Consider the following 22,754-nt stretch of genomic DNA (forward strand, 5'->3'; position numbering starts at 1 on the left):
TTAGAGTTGTGGTTCTAATGTACAGCTAAATTTCCTTTTGGGTCTTGGTGATATGCTGGTCTGAAACGAATGTGAACATGAGATTATCTCTAGTGTTTTTCTCATATAGCAATTGTCTGTTCTTTGGATGAAGTGTTTGTTGTGTTCATTTTTAGTGTGTGTTTGCGCTTACCCTGAGGATTATTAGATGTTAAGTGTGTTTTGTGGAAACTTTTGTGAAGCCTTAGTGTGAGTTTACTGTTATCTTTTACTATTTGATGTTAGGGAAACAGCATGTAAGTTTAATGTGTGCAGACTAATGATATAATTTGTTGATTGATTTGATTCTAGGGCACCCTACTTAACTCTTAGAGCAATGGTTCCCAATGGGTGATTTTGCCCTCTCCCCTCCAGGACATTTGGCAATGTCTAGAGATATTTTTGGTTGTCACAACTGGGGGTGCTACTGGCATTCAGGGGGTAGAGGCCAGGGCTGCTCTTAAATCACCTAGAGTGCACAAGATGGCCTCCCACAGTAAACACTTATCTGGCTCCAGATGTCAATATTGTTAAGGTTGGGAAACCTTATTATAAAGTATTTTCTGAGTTTTACATTGCATACTGGTTAGATAGAGTTAAGAATGGAACCATTCTTTTAATCAGCACATTACTTTTCAGATGCTGTCCCACAGCCCAGATTCTACTGTGTCCTGTCCCCAGAAGCCTCAGAGGATGATTTGAACCGACTTGATTCTGTGGTACTAGGAATTTTAAAACTGCATTTTATATGTGGGTCAGATGGTTTCCACCAGAATCAGCCTACTGGGGGGAAAGGGAATGACTGACTTTTTATAGTCAGGAAATGTGGTCTGTGTTACGATTTGAGCTTATTCTAATAGGAAAATGTTACTTGGATATTTATTTGTTGGGTGCACTTTTGCTGTGGGGTTTGTCCTTTCTGGATTGGCACCTCTGACACTTGATTTTTGAAGGCAATCTTTGTTAGCATTTTTCACATGCAAGTATTTTAATGGACAAAAATAATTGTCTTACTCTCTTATTCTAAAGCCAGCAGTTGTGTGCTCACAATAGCTTGCAAACAGTGTGAGTAATGTCCCAGAATGGGAATCTGCTCCAAGGAGAAATTAATGAGTATGATTTGATGGGATATTTTGTCAATCATGAGGGTAAGTGATAGTGCATAGGCAGTGGGAAAAAATACTTTAAGGAAATGATTGTCTTTCTTTCTTGATGTCAGGCATGTGACGTCCTTTTCTCCAAGCTTGTCAAGTATGATGAGCTTTATGCTGCACTGACAGCCCTGCTTGCAGCTGGGTCCCAGCTTGATACAGTTAGGAGAAAGGAAAACAAGAATGTAACAGCCTTGGTAAGACCATGGAACCCTGAGAAGTCTTTGGGTTGTGTTTGATCATTGATCATTTCTATCAGAAATTTCCTTCTGAAATGTAATCAGTTTATTGAATATTGATTTGCAAAACTGACTGATACTTGAGTATTTCTAGGTAGTTTGGGTAGCTATGTTCACCTTAAAGATAATTTAATCAGCTGTTGCATTTTTTTGGTTACCATTGAGAGAACTGTAATTTAAGAGTTAGTGGTCCCCCCCCAAGTGCTATATCTCCTGTGAATACTGGTTGATGTGTGATATTGAAAGCCTCACGCTTGAGATTTTTCCGTGGCTCTGTTAATGTGTCTCTATATTCTAGAAGCAATTCCAGGCCACAAAAACAGATAGCTGATTGCAGGTCTGCTAAGCAGAATGTCCTGCCCTCTTTTGGTTAATTGGTAAATTATTGGGGAGCCAAAGTTGTCTTGGAATAGCCTTTTTGGTCTGTGAAATGTGCAGAATACGGAACAAATTATTTGTATGTGTGTTCTGCCATTTTCTGCTAGGTGCACTCTCTAGAAAGATCTGGAGAATGGACTTGGGGGCCAAATCTCAATTTAAAATCAGGACTCTATACAGTTCTGGTTTAAAAGTTGTATTTGGAGTAGTTCGTACTGTGAGGGAGATCTTGAGGCAATACCAAGTGCTACCTCTATGCTGCTTTTCCTTTCTCCAGGAGGCCTGTGCCCTTCAATATTACTTCTTGATACTGTGGAGGATCCTAGGAATTTTACCACCATCAAAGACTTACATTAACCAGCTATCCATGAACTCACCTGAGATGAGCGAATGTGACATCTTGCACACTCTGCGATGGTCTTCTCGGCTCCGGATCAGCTCCTATGTCAACTGGATAAAGGTAACACAGAGCTTGCTGCTAAGACTATTCAAAGCCAAAGTGCTTTGTGCTTACTGGGGCTTTTAAATTTGAAGATAATGAAAGCTTTGCCTATAGTGATCTCCTAAACACTTTTTCTTGCTGTCCAAATAGGATCACCTTATCAAACAGGGAATGAAGGCTGAGCATGCTAGCTCGCTTCTAGAACTGGCATCCACCACTAAGTGTAGCTCAGTGAAATATGATGTTGAAATAGTAGAGGAATACTTCGCTCGACAGGTATGTAATATTGGAACCTAAATGATAGAACTTGGTTTCTACCATAGCCCATTGCCACAACTAATTATATTTTGCATATTTTTTAAAGATCTCATCCTTCTGTAGTATCGACTGTACCACCATCTTGCAGCTGCATGAAATTCCCAGTCTGCAGTCCATCTACACCCTTGATGCCGCCATCTCAAAGGTCCAGGTCTCTTTGGATGAGCATTTTTCTAAGATGGCTGCTGAGACTGATCCTCATAAGTCGTCTGAGATTACCAAGAACCTACTTCCAGCCACGCTACAACTCATTGACACCTATGCATCGTTCACCAGGTGTGGTGAACTGCCTGCCCAGAGATGCACATGCACTCTTCACTCTGTGCAGATCCCCCATTGACTCAGAATTTGACATTTTTCCCTTTCTTCAGCTTAGGGTTTTTTTTCCCCATGGTATAATGCTTTCTTCTCTAGTATGAAGGGGTGCTTGATGAGGAAATTTTCAAATAGTGCGGGAGGAGTCAGGAGGAAGTTTAATGTCTATAATTCTTTAAATATTTTGTACGATTTTACTTGTAGGATACAGAGAAAGGTAATTTTTCAAAACACTGTCATTTCTGTTATTAACTGAGTTAAAGCTCCTTAAATGCTCTTTATTTATTATTATTAAAAAAAATTTTTTCTGAGATGGCATCTCGCTCTGTCGCCCAGGCTGGAGTGCAATGGTGCGATCTTGGCTCACTGCAACCTCCACCTCCCGGGTTCAAGTGATTCTCCTGCCTCAGCCTCCTGAGTAGCTGGGATTACAGGCATGCACCACCGTGCCTGGCTAATTTTTGTATTTTTAGTAGAGACGGGGTTTCACCATGTTGGCCAGGCTGGTCTTCAATTCCTAACCTCAGGTGATCTACCCACCTCAGCCTCCCAAAGTGCTGGGATTACAGGCATGAGCCACTGTGCCTGGCCCTTAAATGCTCTTTACATGTCATGATATGTAGTTGGAGAAAAAAAAAATCTCTAAATGAGTTAGAAATTATTTGAAATTCAACTCTTTCTATAACAAACACTGCAAATTGCATGCCCTGTAGACTTTGGTCTGTATGATGTTTAAATATTTAAAGTTAATTTCAGTATATAAAATTGGGAGATTATTCACAAGTTTAGATTTCTGGCTTTTCTTAAATTGGAAGAACTGGCAAAACTGGGCCTGACTTCCCAAACAACAGTAACAGACTGGAGCTGAGAATTAGTTCCCTTTGCAGCAGTTTTCACCGGGCTCTCTTAAGCTTATTGACTTTATCTGGTCTCTGTAGGATCTCAGTGTTCACTCCTGTTCTATGGTGCTTTTTTGTTTTGAGATGGAATCTCACTGTGTCACCCAGGCCAGAGTGCAGTGGCGCGATCTCATCTCACTGTAACCTCCACCTCCTGGGTTCAAGTGATTCTCCTCAGTTTCCTGAGTAGCAGGGATGACAGGTGGATACCACCATGCCTGGCTAATTTTTGTATTTTTGTATTTTCAGTAGAAATGGGGTTTCTCCATGTTGGCCAGGCTGGTCTTGAACTCCCGACCTCAGGTGATCCACCTGCCTCAGCCTCCCGAAGTGCTGGGATTACAGGTGTGAGCCACCGTGCCCAGCTCTGTGGGCTTTATGCTGCTTTAAAGGGACCTAGATCTTTGTCAGACTTAACTAACCTTGTCTCTTAGTAAGACTGCCTTGCAGAAGATAGAGGGCTGTTGTTTGAGGCAAATTTTTTGAACAAATATGTATGGCTGCTACGTGCCAGGTACTTTTCTAGGTGCTAGGGTTATGGCAGTAGCCAAAGCAGACCAAGTCATTGCCCTCTGGGAATTTACAGACTCTAATCTGGCCTAATAGGCCAGTACTTTCCACACTGAGCTGTTAACGTTCCTGGTCAAGTAAGTTTGCAAAATGTTGGATAAACAGTTTTTTTGTTTTGTTTTGTTTTAAAAAATATAGTATTCAGAGCCTTTACTGTATACATTGTCAATCTTCTGAGGTGGGGAAGGAGGATAGATATAGTATTCACTGTTTCTCAGGCATACTTGTCAGGCAGTCATGTTTTGGGAGCATTTCAGAGGAGGGGACATTCTTTGGGAAATGATTACCCATTGGAATTCTTAGAGACCAGGAAGGGGCAGGCACTATCAACTACATTACATAGATAGGAAACTGAGATATAGGATTTTCAGCCAGTCTAGGGCCAGTTTTTACTAACTGGTGGGATTAGAATCTTATGGCTTCAGTTTCCCCCTATTTTTTCCCCAGAGCCTATTTGCTGCAAAACTTTAATGAAGAGGGAACAACTGAGAAACCTTCCAAGGAGAAACTGCAAGGCTTTGCTGCTGTTTTGGCTATTGGCTCTAGCAGGTGCAAGGCAAATACTCTGGGTAAGAGAACAAATGTGCTTTTGAGTAATATTATTACAACAGCTACTACTGCTAGTACTATGGCTTCTCTCCCTTGGTGCCTACTGGCGTTTACTATTTATTGGAGCCTTTTTGTGTATCAAGCATTTAGGTAGGTTTATCTGTTTTGATCTTCACAATAACCCAAGAAGTGTTACTTTGATCCCCTTTTTACTCATTATAAATTAGGCCTAGAGAAGTTATTTGTCCACAATCCTACATCTTGCAAGAGATAGAGCTGGGATCCAAACCAGGATCTGTTGGTTCCAAAGCATAAGGCTATTTTGTCTTTAGCACAGATCTTTGCTCTCCTCCCCTCCCCTCCCCACTCTCTTCTCTCTTCTCTTGGCAGGGTCTTGCCCTGTCACCCAGACTGGAGTACAGTGGCGCTATCGCAGCTCACTGTGGCCTTCATCTGCTGTGTTCAAGCAGTCCCCCTGCCGCAGCCTCCCAAGTAGCTGGGATCCCAGGCACATAATACAATACCCGTATAATTTTTAAATTTTTTTGTAGAGATGAGGTCTTCCTATGTTGCCCAGGCTGGTGTTCTTTTCATTTATAGGGGACAGGAAGATTAGCAAGCTAGTACTTTGTGCCTGGAAAAATCTCTTTGCTGGGTTAGGAATGATCTGGTAGAAATTTAGGGTGGAAAATCAAAGGGCTTGATTGGAGTTAAGTACAGTAGTTACCCTTTAAAATTTACAATCGTTTGTATTTTCCTTAATTTCAAGCTTTAAATATTCATTTAACATTCAGATAGTCTCACTTTGTACTGCTTCATTGAATGCTGTTCTTAATGTGTGTTATGATCCCTGCCCTTAAGATTCGTCTTAAAGAGAAAAGAGATCAAGAGAAAAGTGATACCTATTTATAGAAGGGGAGCAGATGTTTAATGGTGATTTCAGTCTGACTTGCAATGACTCACCCTCACTTTGCATCTTATTTTCAGTTGTCTTCTTTACTTGCAAGATTAGAAAGTGAACATGATGGGAAATGAAAACCTTACAGTTGAGAGTGTTAGCTATTAAGCAATTAACTGGTTCTTGGACATAGTACTGCTATTGAAATATCTATCTAAGCTATCTTACTAATTATTTTGACAGCCTGGGCTGTACTGTTTCTTTCTGCATTTGGGCTTGGCTTTTAAAATGCTCTGTGTCGTTCCTTCTTTCTTTGATGATTCCTTGTCATTTCTGTCGCCTCCAGGTCCGACACTGGTTCAGAATTTGCCATCGTCAGTGCAGGCTGTGTGTGAGTCCTGGAACAACATCAATACCAATGAATTTCCCAATATTGGATCCTGGGTGAGTCCCTATCTGTTCCAGGGTAGAAATATTGAGTGCTAGCCATTCTGTCTTTTGTTCTTAAGCCTAAAGGAATTAGGCTTAAACTAGCTACCAAGATATCTTCATATACTGCAGTAATATTGGCTATGGCTGAATCATTAATCAATGCATTTAATCACCTAGTTGGTTCTCATATGGCTTTTTGCTTAGAAGTGTGTGTTATCAGAAGACAAACCATTTTATTTATTTGAGCCTCAGTTTCTTCACCAATTGAATGTTGGGCTGTGACGATTCAATGTATTGAATGTTAAGTGCCTAGCATATTACCTGGCACACGAATTCCCAATACATGTTAACTCTGTTTCCTTTGTAGGTTGTATGTCAGGAACCTGCTCCTTTGTAACAGTTTTACAGGGTCGCTTTTAGCTTCTCTAGGCTTTTAGATACTACTGAGTCTTCTTTTTTTTTTTTGAGACGGAGTCTCGCTCTGTCACCCAGGATGGAGTGCAGTGTCGTGATCTCGGCTCACTGCAAGCTCCGCCTCCCGGGTTCACACCATTCTCCTGCCTCAGCCTCCCGAGTAGCTGGGACTACAGGCGCCCACCACCACGCCCGGCTAATTTTTTCGTATTTTTAGTAGAGACGGGGTTTCACTGTGTTAGCCAGGATGGTCTCGATCGCCTGACCTCGTGATCCGCCTATCTCGGCCTCCCAAAGTGCTGGGATTACAGGCGTGAGCCACCATGCCCAGCCAGTACTACTGAGTCTTCTGTCAGTTAACTTGCTCTTTGTATATCCTCTGCTCACACTACCTCTATTAACAGATTATTCGCTTACTGAAGTTCTTTTCAAAAGCTAAATATTGTAGTCTTGTTATCCCTGCTTTATGATCGTGACCTCTGTTTACACCACCCAGAACTTTAATAGAGACCAGATGCATTGCAAAATCCAGTTCCTTCTCAGTCATTATAGACAAACAATAGTTTTACTTTAAATATAGTGTGTTATATTATACTCTAATCATTTGAAAGTGGTATTGGATATTCGTTGCAGTTAACTGTTAACTTTGTACTAATTAAAATTTAACTGCTTCCTTTTCTGTACCCCACTTCCCTTCCCAGCATGAATAACAGTGTATACTGAGTAGAGGCTATTGTTTACAAACGTCAGTGGGGTCTTAGTTTATGTCAGTTTTTTTTTCCATGTGAGAATTTTTTCCAGGGTAGATGGTCTATCCACTTACATCTGCTTTGCTTCCTTTCAGCGCAATGCCTTTGCCAATGACACCATCCCTTCAGAGAGTTATATTAGTGCAGTGCAGGCTGCACACCTGGGGACTCTCTGTAGCCAAAGTCTGCCCCTGGCTGCTTCCCTGAAGCATACCCTCCTCTCACTGGTCAGGTTGACTGGAGATCTTATTGTGTAAGTACCTACTACATAGCCCCAAGGACTCTATGTCTGTATTCTATTGTGGTTAAAGAGGGACAGTGAGAGTTTTATAACTATGTAGTAATGCTTTCTTGTATACTTCTTTAGCAAAAAGAACCTGTTGCTTTAAAGTATAAGCACTTACCTAGAATGATTTTTTAACTTAGATCTGAAAGACAATAGAGTACTTCCTCCTTTGTGTAGTATTTTTCAGAAAAGACTTGCTGGCTTTAAGACATATTGCAATTTGGAGATGTCTTGGGTTTAAATTTTAAAGTGATAGTAACAGATTATTTGATAACGTTTCTCCAGAATCATAGTGGGATAAATTCCCACCATTGTAGGGATTAGGTCAGGCCAATGGAGGGACTATTGTTTTCTTATACATAGGTAACAGGTAAAGTCTTATATTGTATTGCCCTAAAAGTGATCCAGGTTCCTGGCAGTTCTTCTAGAAGGCTTGTCTGGGATGGAATACTTGCTTTGGTTTCAGTTAATTTTCTTTGTTGAATATTATAAAATGCAGCTCATTAATTTGACGTTTTAATAAATGGATTTTTCAAATGAAAATGATTTTTGTTTCTGATATAATAATGAAAAAGAAGAATATGAAATTGTATGATGATACCTGTGTATAAAACAGCTATCATGGGAAAAAGACTGGAACAAAGGCCCTTGCGCAATTCCCCTTCCCTCTTCCCCGGCAAGTAATTGAATTACCCTGTCCTTGCTTTGCAGCTTTTTGGAGGAGTGTATTCACTAACTCGATTTCATTTTCTTTGCTGAAGTTGGTCAGATGAGATGAACCCACCACAGGTAATTCGGACACTGCTACCTCTTCTTTTGGAATCAAGCACTGAGAGTGTTGCCGAGATCAGTAGCAACTCCCTGGAACGCATCTTGGGCCCTGCTGAGTCTGATGAGTTCTTGGCTCGTGTTTATGAGAAGCTGATCACTGGTTGTTACAACATTCTGGCCAATCATGCAGATCCTAACAGGTGAGCCTGATGGAGAACAGTCAGGTTTCCTATGACCTACTGCTGCTATCAGTGAAATGTACTAACACTGCTACCTTTAGGTCATTAATAGCTTATTGTTTTTGTGTGTGTGGTTTTTTTTTTTTTATTCTGAGACATGGTCTCGCTCTGTCGCCCAGGCTGGAGTGCAGTGGGGTCACTGCAACCTCTGCCTCCAGGGCTCAAGCAATCCTCCTACCTTAGGCTTCTGAGTAGCTGGGACTACAGGTGCATGCCACCATGCCCAGCTGGTTTTTTTTTTTTTTTTTGGTAGAGATGGAGTTTGCCATGTTGTGTAGGCTGGTCTTGAACTCCTGAGCTCAAGTGATCCTCCCATCTTGGCCTCCCAAAATGCTGGGATTACAGGCGTGAGCCACCATACATGGCCAGCTTATTGTTATTTGTGTTTTTCAACAGAAAATTCTGTACTTGTGTGCATTCTGCATTAATGTGGAAATGTGTGAAGAGTTTTTTGGAGTCGTTTTTTGTGATTAATTCTTAGGAATAGACATTAAGAAAATGGAAGACTTAGATGTTTAGATTTGGAGACTTAAAATTGTTTTTAATGACTATCAAGTGCTGCACTAGCTCTGATGAGATGTACAGAGGAGCTCACTGAAATTGATTTCTAATATTTTGTTGACTGTGCTGCTGAAATGAGTGTGGAATGGGCGGTCCCACAGCATAGCTGGACCTTGGTAGTTTAGGCCACATGGCTGTAGATGAGCTGTAAAGAACAGTTCTGTTTCACTTTCACCCCATGGAGAATTGTACAAATGAAGGTGCCACATGTTGGAATTTCCTGTCTCTTCGTTGTTGAGTAGTCCAGGTTTTCATCAAGGATTCCTTTTATTCCCTGTCTCCTCTTTTCTTTTTAACAGATAAATAATTTCAGACACTTTTAGCTGTGTAGAAATGATTTGTCCAAAGTGTCTTTTTCCGTAAATCACTGGCAGATCTGGATTAGGACTGAGCTTTAGATGCCTTTCCTGTTCATCTTCCTAATGAAGAGGATAGAAAAATAAAGTTGAGGGGCTGCTATTAATTCAGTAAACATGTATTGAACACCTACTTTGTGCCAGGCTTTATGTTAAGCTTTGCCAAAACAAAATTAGACATTGCCCTCAAGGTCAAACAGACAAACTTTGGATTTTAATAAATCACCATGAGGAGGACATTGAAACAGGTCTTAATACTGGTGGTTAAGTTTTCCGTTTGATCCTCAGTGGACTGGATGAATCCATCCTGGAGGAATGTCTCCAGTACTTGGAAAAGCAGCTGGAAAGTAGCCAGGCTCGTAAAGCTATGGAGGAGTTTTTCTCTGACAGGTGAGCCGTGTTTTGCTTTATTCAGTGAATATTTTTTGATTGCCTCTTGAAAGCAAGGAGCTATATATGTTGATTTAGGTACTTATTATCAGCAATATTTAAGGCCTGGTTAGGTGTCTGCACTTTGGGGAGTTAATTGCTGACTCCTTGGGGTTGTTGGTGAGGGGGTTAATTTCATGAACACCTTGTGCTATTGACTCATGAGTGGCCATTTTCCCCAGAGGAGATGAGATTGTGAAGAAAGGATGCTTTTTATGTGGGGCTTTAATGTGATTCTTTCCATTTTTCTCCCCTCTTGCCTCCCAGTGGAGAACTTGTACAGATCATGATGGCAACAGCCAATGAGAACCTCTCTGCTAAATTCTGTAACCGAGTTTTGAAATTCTTCACCAAACTCTTCCAGCTGAGTGAGTGACAGCTTTTAGTAATCTTCTTATTGGAACTTTGATGTCCGGCTAATACTGTGCATATCTTCTGCCTGAGTTTAACTACAGCATGAAAATGCTAACGAGTGGAGAGAATCCCTCAGAGAAAGTTTGGAAGGAAGTTGAAAACTTGCTTTGAAGCCATTTCCCCTTTTCCTGGCTCAACAATTTGCCCCTTCTTTCCCTTCCGCTTGCCCTTCTTTACTGACCCTGGCCTCTTGTTCTGCTCCTAGCTGAGAAGAGCCCTAACCCGAGCCTGTTGCATCTCTGTGGCTCCCTGGCACAACTGGCCTGTGTGGAACCTGTGCGCCTGCAGGCCTGGCTCACCCGCATGACTACATCGCCCCCAAAAGATTCTGATCAGCTGGATGTAATTCAGGAGAACCGGCAGCTGCTGCAGTTACTGACCACATACATTGTTCGGGAAAACAGGTAGAACAACTACATTTCTGTCGTGTTTCCCTAGCAACCCCAGAAATACGTTGATATTTGCAGTTATCTTTCCTTCGGGCACCAGTCTTAGCATTTTCAGCATTTTTGTATCTACCTCTCTCTAGACTCAAGGATTCTAGTGTAGCTCCTTGATTTTTTTCCCATGGAGAAACTTTTGGAATGACTTGGCCTGTCAGTTACAACCTGAATGAATGTTTTATGCTCTACTAGCCCAAGTCCAAAGCTGGGATTGGTATTGTAGTTATGTATTTAATGTTTAATTTAAAACTTCCTTTATAACACACAGAATGAGATTCCTGTTGATTATTCACCAACTTGCTCTTTCTTTTCTCCTAGCCAAGTTGGGGAAGGTGTGTGTGCTGTTCTTCTGGGCACCCTGACTCCCATGGCAACAGAGATGCTGGCCAACGGTGATGGGACTGGCTTCCCTGAACTTATGGTTGTGATGGCCACTCTGGCCAGTGCAGGTCAAGGTGCTGGTCACCTTCAGCTTCATAATGCTGCTGTGGATTGGCTGAGCAGATGGTAAGATGATGAAGTTGTATCTATAGGTTACAACATTGATCTTGAGAAGTGGGTTACTTTCTTTATAGCTCAAAGTGAGTACAGAAGAAATATGAATCTCTACCCTTTCATTGGAGTTTGGGAGATGGGTGGGTAGCAAATAGCTCTGTTCACTTTAGACTTCATCTTCATCATTTTCTTAGTAGAGTTTCCTGTTCATTGTTCCCAAGATAACTCTTGGGGAAAGTATGCCAAGTGTTAATGATAATTCTAAGGCCAGAGCACCCCAAGCTATGTAACTATATAGTACTTATGGAGTTTTCTAAGAATGCTTCTGCTTCACAGTGTCCTCAGATTGATTCAAAGTTAATGAAGATGCCTCATTTCTTTGGTTTCTTCGATGATTTTGTGTCTCCTCTTTCCCCTCTTTTTTTCTTTGGGACAGCAAGAAATACCTGTCACAGAAGAATGTAGTTGAAAAACTGAATGCCAATGTAATGCATGGAAAGGTAAGAAAAGTGAGGAATGACAATGAGGGGTGAAGGGAAAGGTGATTCTCACCTCTGTGGTCAGGTGGAAGTCTCTCGTTCCTGTTGAGTTCTGTGCCTGGCTAGCCTACCAAGGATAAGGCTGATAATCTCAAAGACTGGAAATATGTAATTGCCAACTGTGTGCCTTTAGGCATCTTTTGGCTGGCAAGAAGTGATGGGAAGCAAATATACTGGTAAATAAGCAGACAGAATCTTTCTTAAAACATAGAGTTCCTGCCATCCTAAGATATTGGAATGTTATGGGAAACTGTCTCTCCCTGCTCAGGCTTTGGAACTGTGCCACTCTGAGTCAGTGTTATAAAAGGCCAAATACAGCCTCCTCAGCTCTAGTCCAGATGCTAAGCTTTGTTTAATTTGCCTGAAGGTTCTGGTTACTCTGGTAAGAAAAGCGGTTTGAAACTGACAGAAATCCTGCATTCAGGCATTTTCTCCTCCTGCCCAACCCATGAACTGGCATAGGTGGCTAGGAACAGATAACTAGCCTCTGAGAACCACTATGGTACCATTCATTACTCCCTCCTTTTTTGCTGATCTTTATCCTTTCAGCACTGACATATCATAGTGCAGAGCAAAGGAACTTAGAAATCTGAGTCTTTGATGCCAATTAATTGGGTTTTCTAGGCAAGCATGAACTATCTGCAATGATTTGCTAGAATTTTTTTCTCTTGATTTCTGAAGCTATTCCTCTCCTGCATTACTTTAAAGCCTGATAATTAAAATGACTTTCACTTAATGGTTAAAAAATGCTAATGTTAGGGGGAAAATGCTAATGGGAGTCTCTTCATCCTCTAATCTGGTCTTTTCTTGAATGATTTTAATCTGTTTTTACTCTATTCTTCTAATTTCAATCCTACTTCATCTTACAAGACTTTGTAAAGAGCTGTCTTTGTGCCTAAGAATGAATGAATACATGTTACTTCAGTACAATTTACTGACCAGCTGCGTGGGGACGGAGTGGTAAATCCTGGTTAATAAATAAAAACACACTGTTTTTCTTCTCTGCTTTCATACCATTTCTCTGATCTTGAGCTTTATTTGAAAAAGCTTGAGAAAACATGGTTTACATAATGAAACATGGAGAATCTGAAGTTGCTGTGGGGCTTCTCTTACAGCATGTGATGATCTTGGAGTGCACATGCCATATCATGTCTTACTTGGCTGATGTCACAAATGCCCTGAGCCAGAGTAATGGTCAAGGCCCAAGTCATCTCTCAGTGGATGGGGAAGAGCGGGCCATTGAAGTAGACTCAGACTGGGTGGAGGAGTTGGCGGTGGAAGAGGAAGATTCCCAGGCTGAGGATTCAGTAAGTACTAAGTAACCTCGAAGTTAACCTCTCAAGGTAATGACTAACTGGCATGGTACCAAGCTTTTGGCTCTTTTTTCCAGCCTCCTGTGAGCTTCAAAACTTCCTAGTCCTTGTTGCTGCCAGGCCCCAATTTTCTAGGCCTTCAGAGCAAGGCATGGGGATCTAATCTCTTGTGGAAAGGACTTTTTCATAAGCTTTTTCCAGAGTCACTTGTCCTGCTTTGTCAGTCTTTAATTCCAAATGGAATTTTAGGGATAAGTTCTTCATGGGGGTAGTGGAAGCTCCCCTATAGAGAAAGCATAAGATGTTTTTTCTTAACCACAAACCCCTAAGATCTCACTCACCTGAAGTAACAACAGATTTTCAGCCAGCTAGCTATTTCCAGTTGTGGTAGATTTCCACGGGTCATTTGCGAGTCAACTATTCACCCCCCCATAGAGCGTTGAGGCACATGTGTTTTTGTGGGTGTTTATATGCAGGGATATATTTCGAATTAAAAAGACTTATTATTTTTGAAGGATGAAGATTCTCTTTGCAATAAACTCTGCACTTTTACGATCACACAGAAAGAATTCATGAACCAGCATTGGTAAGGGTAGTTCTTCCTTTAAGGTGAAGATTTGCTGGGCACCGATTGTTGGGACTTCTGAGCTTATTTGCTGGTTCTTGTTCTTTGTAGGTACCACTGTCACACCTGCAAAATGGTGGATGGCGTGGGTGTCTGCACAGTGTGTGCTAAGGTGTGCCACAAGGATCATGAGATTTCCTATGCCAAGTATGGATCCTTCTTCTGTGACTGTGGAGCCAAGGAAGATGGCAGCTGTTTGGTGAGAGGACCCTCCTTGAGCTATAAAGGGTGGCTTGTTAGTGACAAGGGATTACTGAAGCCAAACTGGAAAATTCCCATCACCTCCAGGATACCTGAGTCTAGGAATATGTTCCAGCTCACTCATTGATGATCTGCACAGTTGTGGCCTAAGCACTTCATTTAGAATATCAGAACCAGCGGATTCCTTAGAGATCTTGTAGTTCGTTTTTCCTAAGACCTCCCCCCAATTTCAGACGTTATAATAAGGCCTGATACTGTGAGTGGGTAAAGAAGTTAGATATTAGGTGAATACTATGAAGATCAGAATTTAGGCTTTTGGATAACATTGAAACACTTAGCCAGTTTCTCCTTTGGGTCAGATTTTCCTCGGAGATCTCAGGCAGTATTTCCTCTGTGCTTGAGGCAAGAACTTAGGGACTCTGACGTTTTCTGTCCCTAGGCTCTGGTGAAGAGAACTCCTAGCAGTGGCATGAGCTCTACCATGAAGGAGTCGGCATTTCAGAGTGAACCCAGGATTTCGGAGAGTCTAGTGCGTCATGCCAGCACCTCCTCGCCAGCTGACAAAGCCAAGGTTACCATCAGTGATGGAAAGGTTGCTGACGAAGAGAAGCCCAAGAAGAGCAGCCTCTGCCGCACAGTAGAGGGCTGCCGGGAGGAATTACAGAACCAGGTGGGGCTGACTGATGCTCCCTAGTAAGCAGACAGAGTTCAGAGCCTGTCGAATTGGTGTGAGAGTAAATAATGCACATGGCTCCCCTTGCAACTCATTTTCTCCTTTACCCATTTTCATAGTGTGAATGCAAATACTATGTATTGTCATCACAAGGGAAGGATTTATGACTGAGCACTATTAGGAATATTATGGGGGGTGATGGAAGCATAAATTTTAGTTGTGTCATACTGTAGAGTACCCTTTCTTGGCCAGGGTTCCTTATCTGAAACACAGAAAACAAAACGATTTGAGTGTATATATTCTCAATTTTCCCATGGATGGTACAAAACCCAAACCATTCTAGAAACGTAAGAGAGAAGTTAGCTCATTTCATATGAGGGATGCCTTTGCGCATTAGGATATCTATGTGGGACCCCTGGTTTAGAAAGATTGCTCTGGAGTTAGTAGCACAAATGCATATTGATTGGAATCAATGCCAGGATTATGAGAATGAGAAGATGGCTAGAATATCCAACTGGAAGTGAAGTAGCTGGATTCTGAAGGAAGTTACTGGCAAGATGATTTTTACGAGTGTTATCCATTGTTTTTCTTTTTTTTTTTTTTTCACTGGTGTATTTTTTCTATTTTTCTCAGGCCAATTTCTCCTTCGCTCCTCTCGTGTTAGACATGCTTAATTTCCTTATGGATGCCATTCAGACCAACTTCCAGCAAGCTTCAGCCGTCGGGAGCAGCAGCCGTGCTCAGCAAGCCCTCAGTGAGCTACACACTGTGGAGAAGGCAGTGGAGATGACAGACCAGCTGATGGTGAGTGTCTTGGGGCCATGACGTTTGGTGGCTGTGGGAACCAACAAATTTATTGAGATCCCAAAATGTGCTAGATGCTCTGAGGAGTATACTTAGAGCAGTTGATGCTTGCCCATCCAAAACTTAGAATCTAAGACATCATGACATGCCCAGAACATATTATGAACAGTGTAAAAATCAGCATATGAGGTTTGGCTTCAAAAGAAGAGAATTGGCCAAGGATGCACCTATAATCCCAGCACTTTGGGATGCCTGAAGCAGGTGGATTGCTTGAGCCTGGGAGTTTAAGACCAGCCTTGGCAACATGGTGAAACCTCATGTCTACCCCAAAAGACACACAAAAAATTTAGCTTGGCATGGTGGCACAGCAACTATAGTCCCAGCTACTCGGAAGGCTAGTGTGGGAGCATCACTTGAGCCCAGGAGGTTGCAGTGAGCTGAGATCGTACTGCACTCCAGCCTGGGCGACGGAGTGAGACGCTCTCTCAAAAAAAAACAAAAAAAAAAAAAAAAAAGGAGTGGGGCTGGGGAATCCAGGGTCATTTTGGCCAATGAAGAGAATAAATCTCCTTTTTAGTTCATATAAATATATGAATCCCCAAGAGGTGGGGAACTCCATTTTGGGGCAATTAGAATAGTTAGAGAATTTTTATTTTTAGAAAATAGAGCTTTATTGTATCTTCTCTAAAGTTCATCTAACTTACAAAATAATGTTTGTCCTCTTTTGCATATAGTCCTTTAGATAACTTTCCTTTAGTTTTTCATGTCACATGGATTATAAGGTATAAGTCATTATTCACTTTAAAACCTGCTGCTCAGCACTGAATATAGACTTCTGATGTGGCATTCCTGGCCTTTTTTAGCAGCAGAGTTAAGTAATAGAAAGTAAAGTGGTGGCGATTCCAAAAAGGAAGTGAACAAATATTGCGAATGAGATATATGAATAGATCTCATAAATTGGCTTTCTTTTTTGGAGATGGAGTTTTGCTTTGTCACCTAGGCTGGAGTGCAGTGGCATGATCTCAGCTTACTGCAACCTCCGCCTCACTGGTTCCAGCGATTGTCATGCCTCACTCAGCCTCCTGAGAAGCTGAGATGGAGGCGTGCACCATCATGCCTGGCTAATTTTTGTATTTTTAGTAGAGATAGGATTTCACCATGTTGCCCAGAATGGTCTCGAACATCTGTGCTCAAGTGATTTGTCCACCTCAGCCTCCCAAAGTGCTGGGATTATAGGTGTGAGCCACTGTGCCCAGCCAAAGTTGGCTGTTTTTAAGGGAATAATAGTCAGTTGGAAATATACACATACATACCCATATATATTCTGGCATTTTATTAAAATCAGTCACAGTTTTTGCCAGGTGCAGTGGCTCATGCCTGTAATCCCCACACTTTGGGAGGCTGAGGTGGGCAAATCACTTGACCAGAGAAGTTCGGGACCATCCTGGGCAACATGGTGAAACCCTGTCTCTATAAAAAATGTACAAAAATAATTAGCCAGACATGGTGGTGCATGGCTGTGGTCTCAGCTACCTGGGAGGCTGAGGCAGGAGGATTGCCTGAACCTGGGAATTCGAGGCTGTAGTGAGCTGATATCACATCACTGCACTCACCACTGAACTCCAACCTGGGTGACAGAGAGAAACCTTGTCTCAAAAAAAAAAAAAAATGAGTCACGGTTTTATTTGATACTCTTGGAATTAAAAGAAGTCATAAAATCAGTTACACTTTTAGAGCATTGGTTTTTAGATATTAAAGATGAAGTGAAAAAATACTTGGATTGGGGGCCCATAAAGTTGCTGATTTTTATGTTGCCGGGTTAGATCAATGAAAACAAATGTCATCTGTCACCACAATTTGTAAGAGATTGGACATTTTAACATTTTTTTAAAAGACCAGTACTTTGTATTTAAGTTTAGCTTTATGAAAACATTTACTATGTTATTCTTAATGGATTGATAATAACTTTAACACATTTACACAGCCATCCATGGTTTGGAGGCCGAAATCACTGCTTTTGAATGAATGAATTGTGCAGTGTCTCAGGCACATGAATAGTGTGTGAATCCACTTGATTTTATATGCCTCATTACTGCCCTCTTTCTCTGCTTCCTTCTTTGCCAGGTTCCCACCTTAGGCTCCCAGGAAGGTGCCTTTGAGAATGTGCGGATGAATTACAGTGGAGACCAGGGCCAGACCATCCGGCAGCTGATCAGTGCTCATGTGCTCAGGCGGGTGGCTATGTGTGTGCTCTCCTCTCCCCATGGGCGCCGCCAACATTTGGCTGTCAGCCATGAGAAGGGCAAGGTGGGTCCTCCAATTCTTGTGCGCTTACTTTAGGTCATATTGTCTTAAATGCTAAGCAAAACAAATTGATGACCACATTCGGATTAGCCCTCTGTGGGAAAAAGTCCACTGCATTCTAGGAATGCTTCAGGGACAGATCTTGTTGAGCTTTTCAAATACTTGAACCCTGAATTGATTTGATTAGACCTAGAGCTGGTATGACTAGGACTGTTCCTAATTAGTAAATTTCCACTCAAAACGTATTCTTCAAAGCCCTCAGGAAAAAGTAATGATTAGCAGTTACCGAGGACGGCTTGGCTCCCAGTCTTGCCCTGTTTGGTCACTCTGGCGGGCATAAGCTGAGAGACAAAAGTTTTCATAGGAACACTCAGTGTTGCTTATGTAGTCCTGCCGTGCCATCCCAGCTCTGTTAAGCACATAAGTAAGTTTGTATTGTGTTATAGAGCTAGTAGAAGTTGGAAGAGTGCTAGGTATCTTAACTCACACTTTTCTGTATTCTGGCCTCTCCATCACCACTAATGTTGTTTTAACTTTTATTTTAAGTGAAAATATGGATAGTCCTTCAAACAACTCTAAAATCATTTTAAAAACAGTTTCATAGAAAACTAGAAAAGGACAGTGGTACGTAGGTATTCTTAAACTATTTTGTGAACTATATAAAGAGAAATTGTTTTCATTACTTATCTGTTCTGTCCTCCATGGAAATACATTCCATGGCTTTTAGCCAGGAGTAATAGAGACTAATACTGATCTAGGATTTTCTACTAGACTTACCTGTAAAGAAAAAAGTGTGCAACCTGTTATCCCTATTGAAAGAGTTTTTGTTACTTGCTTTGACTTCTCTGAGAGGACCAGGAGTAGGAATAAATTAGTCATTGTTCCTTTGCAGATCACCGTTCTGCAGCTCTCTGCACTCCTGAAGCAAGCAGATTCCAGCAAAAGGAAGTTAACTCTGACCCGCTTGGCTTCTGCCCCAGTTCCTTTTACTGTGTTGAGCCTCACAGGAAATCCCTGCAAGGAAGACTACTTGGCGGTTTGTGGGCTAAAGGTAAAAATCCAGATCTAGGTTTGATTGCCTTGAGCTGTGGATTCTAGTCATCTTCTCTTCCCTGTTCTCAGAACTACTTTTTCTTATTCGTTGTTGAGATTAAAATTTAAAACCTACTGAAATGCAAAAGGAATTTTTCTTTGAATTTCTCCCAGATCTTTCAGATTTCTCCAATATTGGAAGTAATCTTTGTGTTCATGAAACCTGAATGTTACTAGACAGTCTAAATACTGTCTGAAGGCAGGGGATATTAGAGGAAAAAAGGGAACGTCATTACTCTGAAATGAATTAGCCCACTTTTCAGATCATCTTTTCACCATTTTGTTTCTTAAACGTTGTCCAGGACTGCCATGTGCTCACCTTTAGTAGCTCAGGCTCTGTTTCGGATCACTTGGTTTTGCACCCTCAGTTGGCAACGGGGAACTTCATCATCAAAGCCGTGTGGTTACCTGGTTCACAGACCGAGTTAGCAATTGTCACCGCGGACTTTGTTAAGGTACAGTTACAGTTCTTTGATGATATGGTCCTAGAATTTTTCTACTTTTAAATCCAGAATCACTGCGTGCTAGCTTCTCCCAGAAGTTAAAAAAATCAGCTGGGTGCCACGACTTTCACCTGTAGTACCAGCTACTTGGAAGGCTGAGGTGGAGAATTACTTGAGGCTTAGTTCAAGGGTGCAGTGAGCTGTGATCATGCCATGCCACTCCACTCCAATCTGGGTGATAGAGCAAGACCCTGTCTCTAAAAATGATAACAAGCCATATTTTGCCACTTTTGCTGTGTTGCTGAGTAGGAGCTTTCTGTCTTTAGGCAATAGGGAATTGATTCTGGTTCTACCCTCACTGTACCAAGTGCACACCTATTACCATACTTGTTTCAGAATTAATTTATGTATGTCTGTCCCCTACTCATTCCTTGAAGGAGAGTGAAAGGTGTTCTGTTCATCTTTATAAGACCAGTGCCTAACACTCCATTTTTTTATTGAATGGAGAATGAATGCCTGTTATTGGTCAGTTCCGGCTATTTGGATTCACTAAGATATTTGGGGGATGGGACTGAGATAGATTTCCCTTATTTAATTTTTCTTCCATCCTGCAGATTTATGACCTGTCTGTTGATGCCTTGAGTCCAACCTTCTACTTTCTCCTGCCAAGCTCAAAGATAAGAGATGTTACCTTCCTTTTCAATGAGGAGGGAAAGAACATCATTGTTATAATGTCTTCGGCTGGGTACATCTATACTCAGCTTATGGAAGAGGCCAGCAGTGCCCAGCAGGGACCCTTCTATGTCACTAATGTGCTGGAAATCAATCATGAGGACCTGAAGGTTAGAGCACATGTTGCTATTTCCTTCTATTCCAGATTTAATTATTTAGCAACTCCTCTATTCTTTTTTCTTTGTTCTTTTATAACATTTTTCTGTGGACTTCATCTAACTGGATCTTTTTTTCTTTTTCTTTGTTTTTCCATCTAACTTTCCACCTAATAGCAAACTCTCTTATCCTTTAGGGCTAAACTAATTCAACTTCAAGTTCCATTTTTCTCAGGGTCTTTGTAAGATTTACCCACAGGGATCTCATGCTTAGAGTATGAGAACACCTGATCATGATTGAAAATAATAACCAGTATAAACTGGAAGTTGGTAGCCAAGGCAACATGAATTACTGCAAATATGTGTCTTTGTGCCAGCAGGACAGTAACAGCCAGGTGGCGGGCGGTGGTGTGTCCGTGTACTACTCCCACGTGTTGCAGATGTTGTTCTTCAGCTATTGTCAAGGCAAATCATTCGCAGCCACCATCAGCAGGACAACCCTGGAGGTGTTGCAACTCTTCCCCATCAACATCAAAAGGTGGGAATGAACATTTAATGTTCAACTTCCACAGTGTCCACATTCAGTGAGGGATCTCCACTCCCACTATCTGCTATCTGTTCTGAGTTTTGTGAAACTTAATTTTCTCCAGCCAACCTTTTTTTTCTCCCCTGCTAGGTATCTTTAAAATCAAGGAACATCCGGGTTTGGCAGGTTGGGTTGTCCGCACGTTTTGTCCTCCACTGTGGAGACCCCAAGCTGTCAGAGGTAGTTTAGGGGTCCACTGTTACTCAGAAGGAAAACCTATAGTTAATGTTATAAATGTGATTTTAATGTGAGAAGGGAACCTAAATTTCTCTTAGACACTCATTCTGCCATAATGCCCTTTAAGTTTTTCTGCTGGGGAGACTTATTCTGTTAGCAAATAGAACGTATCAGTAATGGGGGCATGGTTGGATATGGGGGAGGAAGAGACTTTCAACAAGTTTGCAAATAATAGAGGGGTGTGTAAGGTAGTGAGAGTTTCATTTAGGGAGGAGGAAGAAGAGGCTTATGGCGTCTTCCTTTGTTTCTTATCTGCCATTGATGACCCGTTGTAGCACTTTCTCTCAGGCCTTTCTTTGGGAATTACGTGGTTTGGGATGAAATAAAATGGATACCAGTTCACACTAACTCGATGTGTTTGGAGATCCTGATAGGACAATGGGTCATTAGCCTTAGGCAGCTCCATGGCCCTCTGCAGTTTATAGCCTCTAGGCACATAGGGCCACCTGTTCTTCAGACATGGAACCTCACAGTGGAGATTCCAAATGAGGACTGCCCTGCCGTAAGCACGCATTGGGGTGTATGAGCATGTGTGCATGGCTTGGAGTAAAACTAACCTGTGGATAATCTGAGTCCCTGGCCAAGGATATTGCTTTGGAGTCACGTAGCCAGTTAGAGGATGGTTTTTAGGTCAAGAAAAGAACTATTAAATGGTGACTGACACTCTAACTGTGGCCAGTTTTGTTGTCTGCAGTTCCAATGGTGGCAGTAAGACTTCTCCTGCTCTTTGCCAGTGGTCTGAGGTGATGAACCACCCTGGCTTGGTGTGCTGTGTCCAGCAAACTACAGGGGTGCCGCTGGTAGTTATGGTGAAACCAGACACTTTTCTTATCCAGGAGATTAAGACTCTTCCTGCTAAAGCAAAGGTCAGTGCCAGATTTTCCATTCATTACTTTGCTGTGAACCTGGTCTCTTTTTATGTTTGTATATTCATTTCACTTTCCCAGCTCTTTCAATGGAGGCCCATAAAAGATTTTCAGTCCTTTTTCTTCTAGATGCCTTTTCTTTGCCACCCTTCTGTACAGCCCCTCAACTGACCATGAAACCAGTTGCATCTCTGCCTCTTTTTCTGTGAGGATGCTGATCTGTGGGTGTGGGAACGAAGACCCTCCTTTGTCCTCTCCTCCTAGATCCAAGACATGGTTGCTATTAGGCACACGGCCTGCAATGAGCAGCAGCGGACAACAATGATTCTGCTGTGTGAGGATGGCAGCCTGCGCATTTACATGGCCAACGTGGAGAACACCTCCTACTGGCTGCAGCCATCCCTGCAGCCCAGCAGTGTCATCAGCATCATGAAGCCTGTTCGAAAGCGCAAAACGGCTACAATCAGTAAGGTTCCTTCTCAGATGACTTGTGGGGGAGTAGGAATGGTGGTCTTCTAGACAGTGACTCAGAATAGACTGTTGAAAATATCTGTGAAGAAATGTGACTGTCCTACTTGCACATTTTGTAAAGTTAATTTCCCAAAAGCAGAGTCATGGTTCCAAATGTCAAGCACCCATTGGCTGCCTGTTTCAGGCCAGCAGTTCTTTGGTGCCTAGTAACGAGTTATGTCCTGGACCTTATTTGAGAGATTGTTCTCTCTAGGTTTAGGAGAATGACTTCCCTGAAGAACTGACTGAAGTATAGACCTCTTCAGTTGGTTAATTTCCCACTGAGTAGTGAAGAGCCCACCACAGGTCTCTGAGCTGGTGGTCTAGCACTTGACTGACTCAGGACTCTTCAGGAAAGTGAAAGCTTG

The 22,754-nt window shown here is 41.9% G+C and overlaps 1 protein-coding gene across 33 annotated transcripts in view; it reads left to right on the top strand.

Moving 5' to 3' along the window:
- UBR4 (ubiquitin protein ligase E3 component n-recognin 4) overlaps nt 1-22,754 on the top strand; it is a 136,161-nt gene that overhangs the window by 34,569 nt on the left and 78,838 nt on the right. For 16 of the 33 annotated variants that reach the window (XM_055385985.2, XM_055385998.2, XM_055386063.2 and 13 more), the window contains exons 21-46: nt 658-737; nt 1,238-1,366; nt 2,064-2,246; nt 2,379-2,504; nt 2,593-2,822; nt 4,778-4,899; nt 6,124-6,221; nt 7,468-7,625; nt 8,420-8,629; nt 9,874-9,975; nt 10,282-10,382; nt 10,634-10,832; nt 11,190-11,378; nt 11,803-11,866; nt 13,021-13,212; nt 13,734-13,804; nt 13,895-14,042; nt 14,484-14,714; nt 15,351-15,521; nt 17,646-17,828; nt 18,718-18,876; nt 19,220-19,372; nt 19,975-20,202; nt 20,565-20,725; nt 21,690-21,876; nt 22,141-22,342. In XM_055385985.2, the coding sequence (XP_055241960.2) occupies nt 658-737; nt 1,238-1,366; nt 2,064-2,246; nt 2,379-2,504; nt 2,593-2,822; nt 4,778-4,899; nt 6,124-6,221; nt 7,468-7,625; nt 8,420-8,629; nt 9,874-9,975; nt 10,282-10,382; nt 10,634-10,832; nt 11,190-11,378; nt 11,803-11,866; nt 13,021-13,212; nt 13,734-13,804; nt 13,895-14,042; nt 14,484-14,714; nt 15,351-15,521; nt 17,646-17,828; nt 18,718-18,876; nt 19,220-19,372; nt 19,975-20,202; nt 20,565-20,725; nt 21,690-21,876; nt 22,141-22,342 (4,077 nt within the window). The remainder of the gene's footprint in view (nt 1-657; nt 738-1,237; nt 1,367-2,063; nt 2,247-2,378; nt 2,505-2,592; nt 2,823-4,777; nt 4,900-6,123; nt 6,222-7,467; nt 7,626-8,419; nt 8,630-9,873; nt 9,976-10,281; nt 10,383-10,633; nt 10,833-11,189; nt 11,379-11,802; nt 11,867-13,020; nt 13,213-13,733; nt 13,805-13,894; nt 14,043-14,483; nt 14,715-15,350; nt 15,522-17,645; nt 17,829-18,717; nt 18,877-19,219; nt 19,373-19,974; nt 20,203-20,564; nt 20,726-21,689; nt 21,877-22,140; nt 22,343-22,754) is intronic. The other 17 variants (XM_055386019.2, XM_019011819.4, XM_055386041.2 and 14 more) reach the window with 3 other exon arrangements.

This window comes from Gorilla gorilla, chromosome 1, assembly GCF_029281585.2.
Source record: "Gorilla gorilla gorilla isolate KB3781 chromosome 1, NHGRI_mGorGor1-v2.1_pri, whole genome shotgun sequence".
Taxonomy (NCBI): domain Eukaryota; kingdom Metazoa; phylum Chordata; class Mammalia; order Primates; family Hominidae; genus Gorilla; species Gorilla gorilla.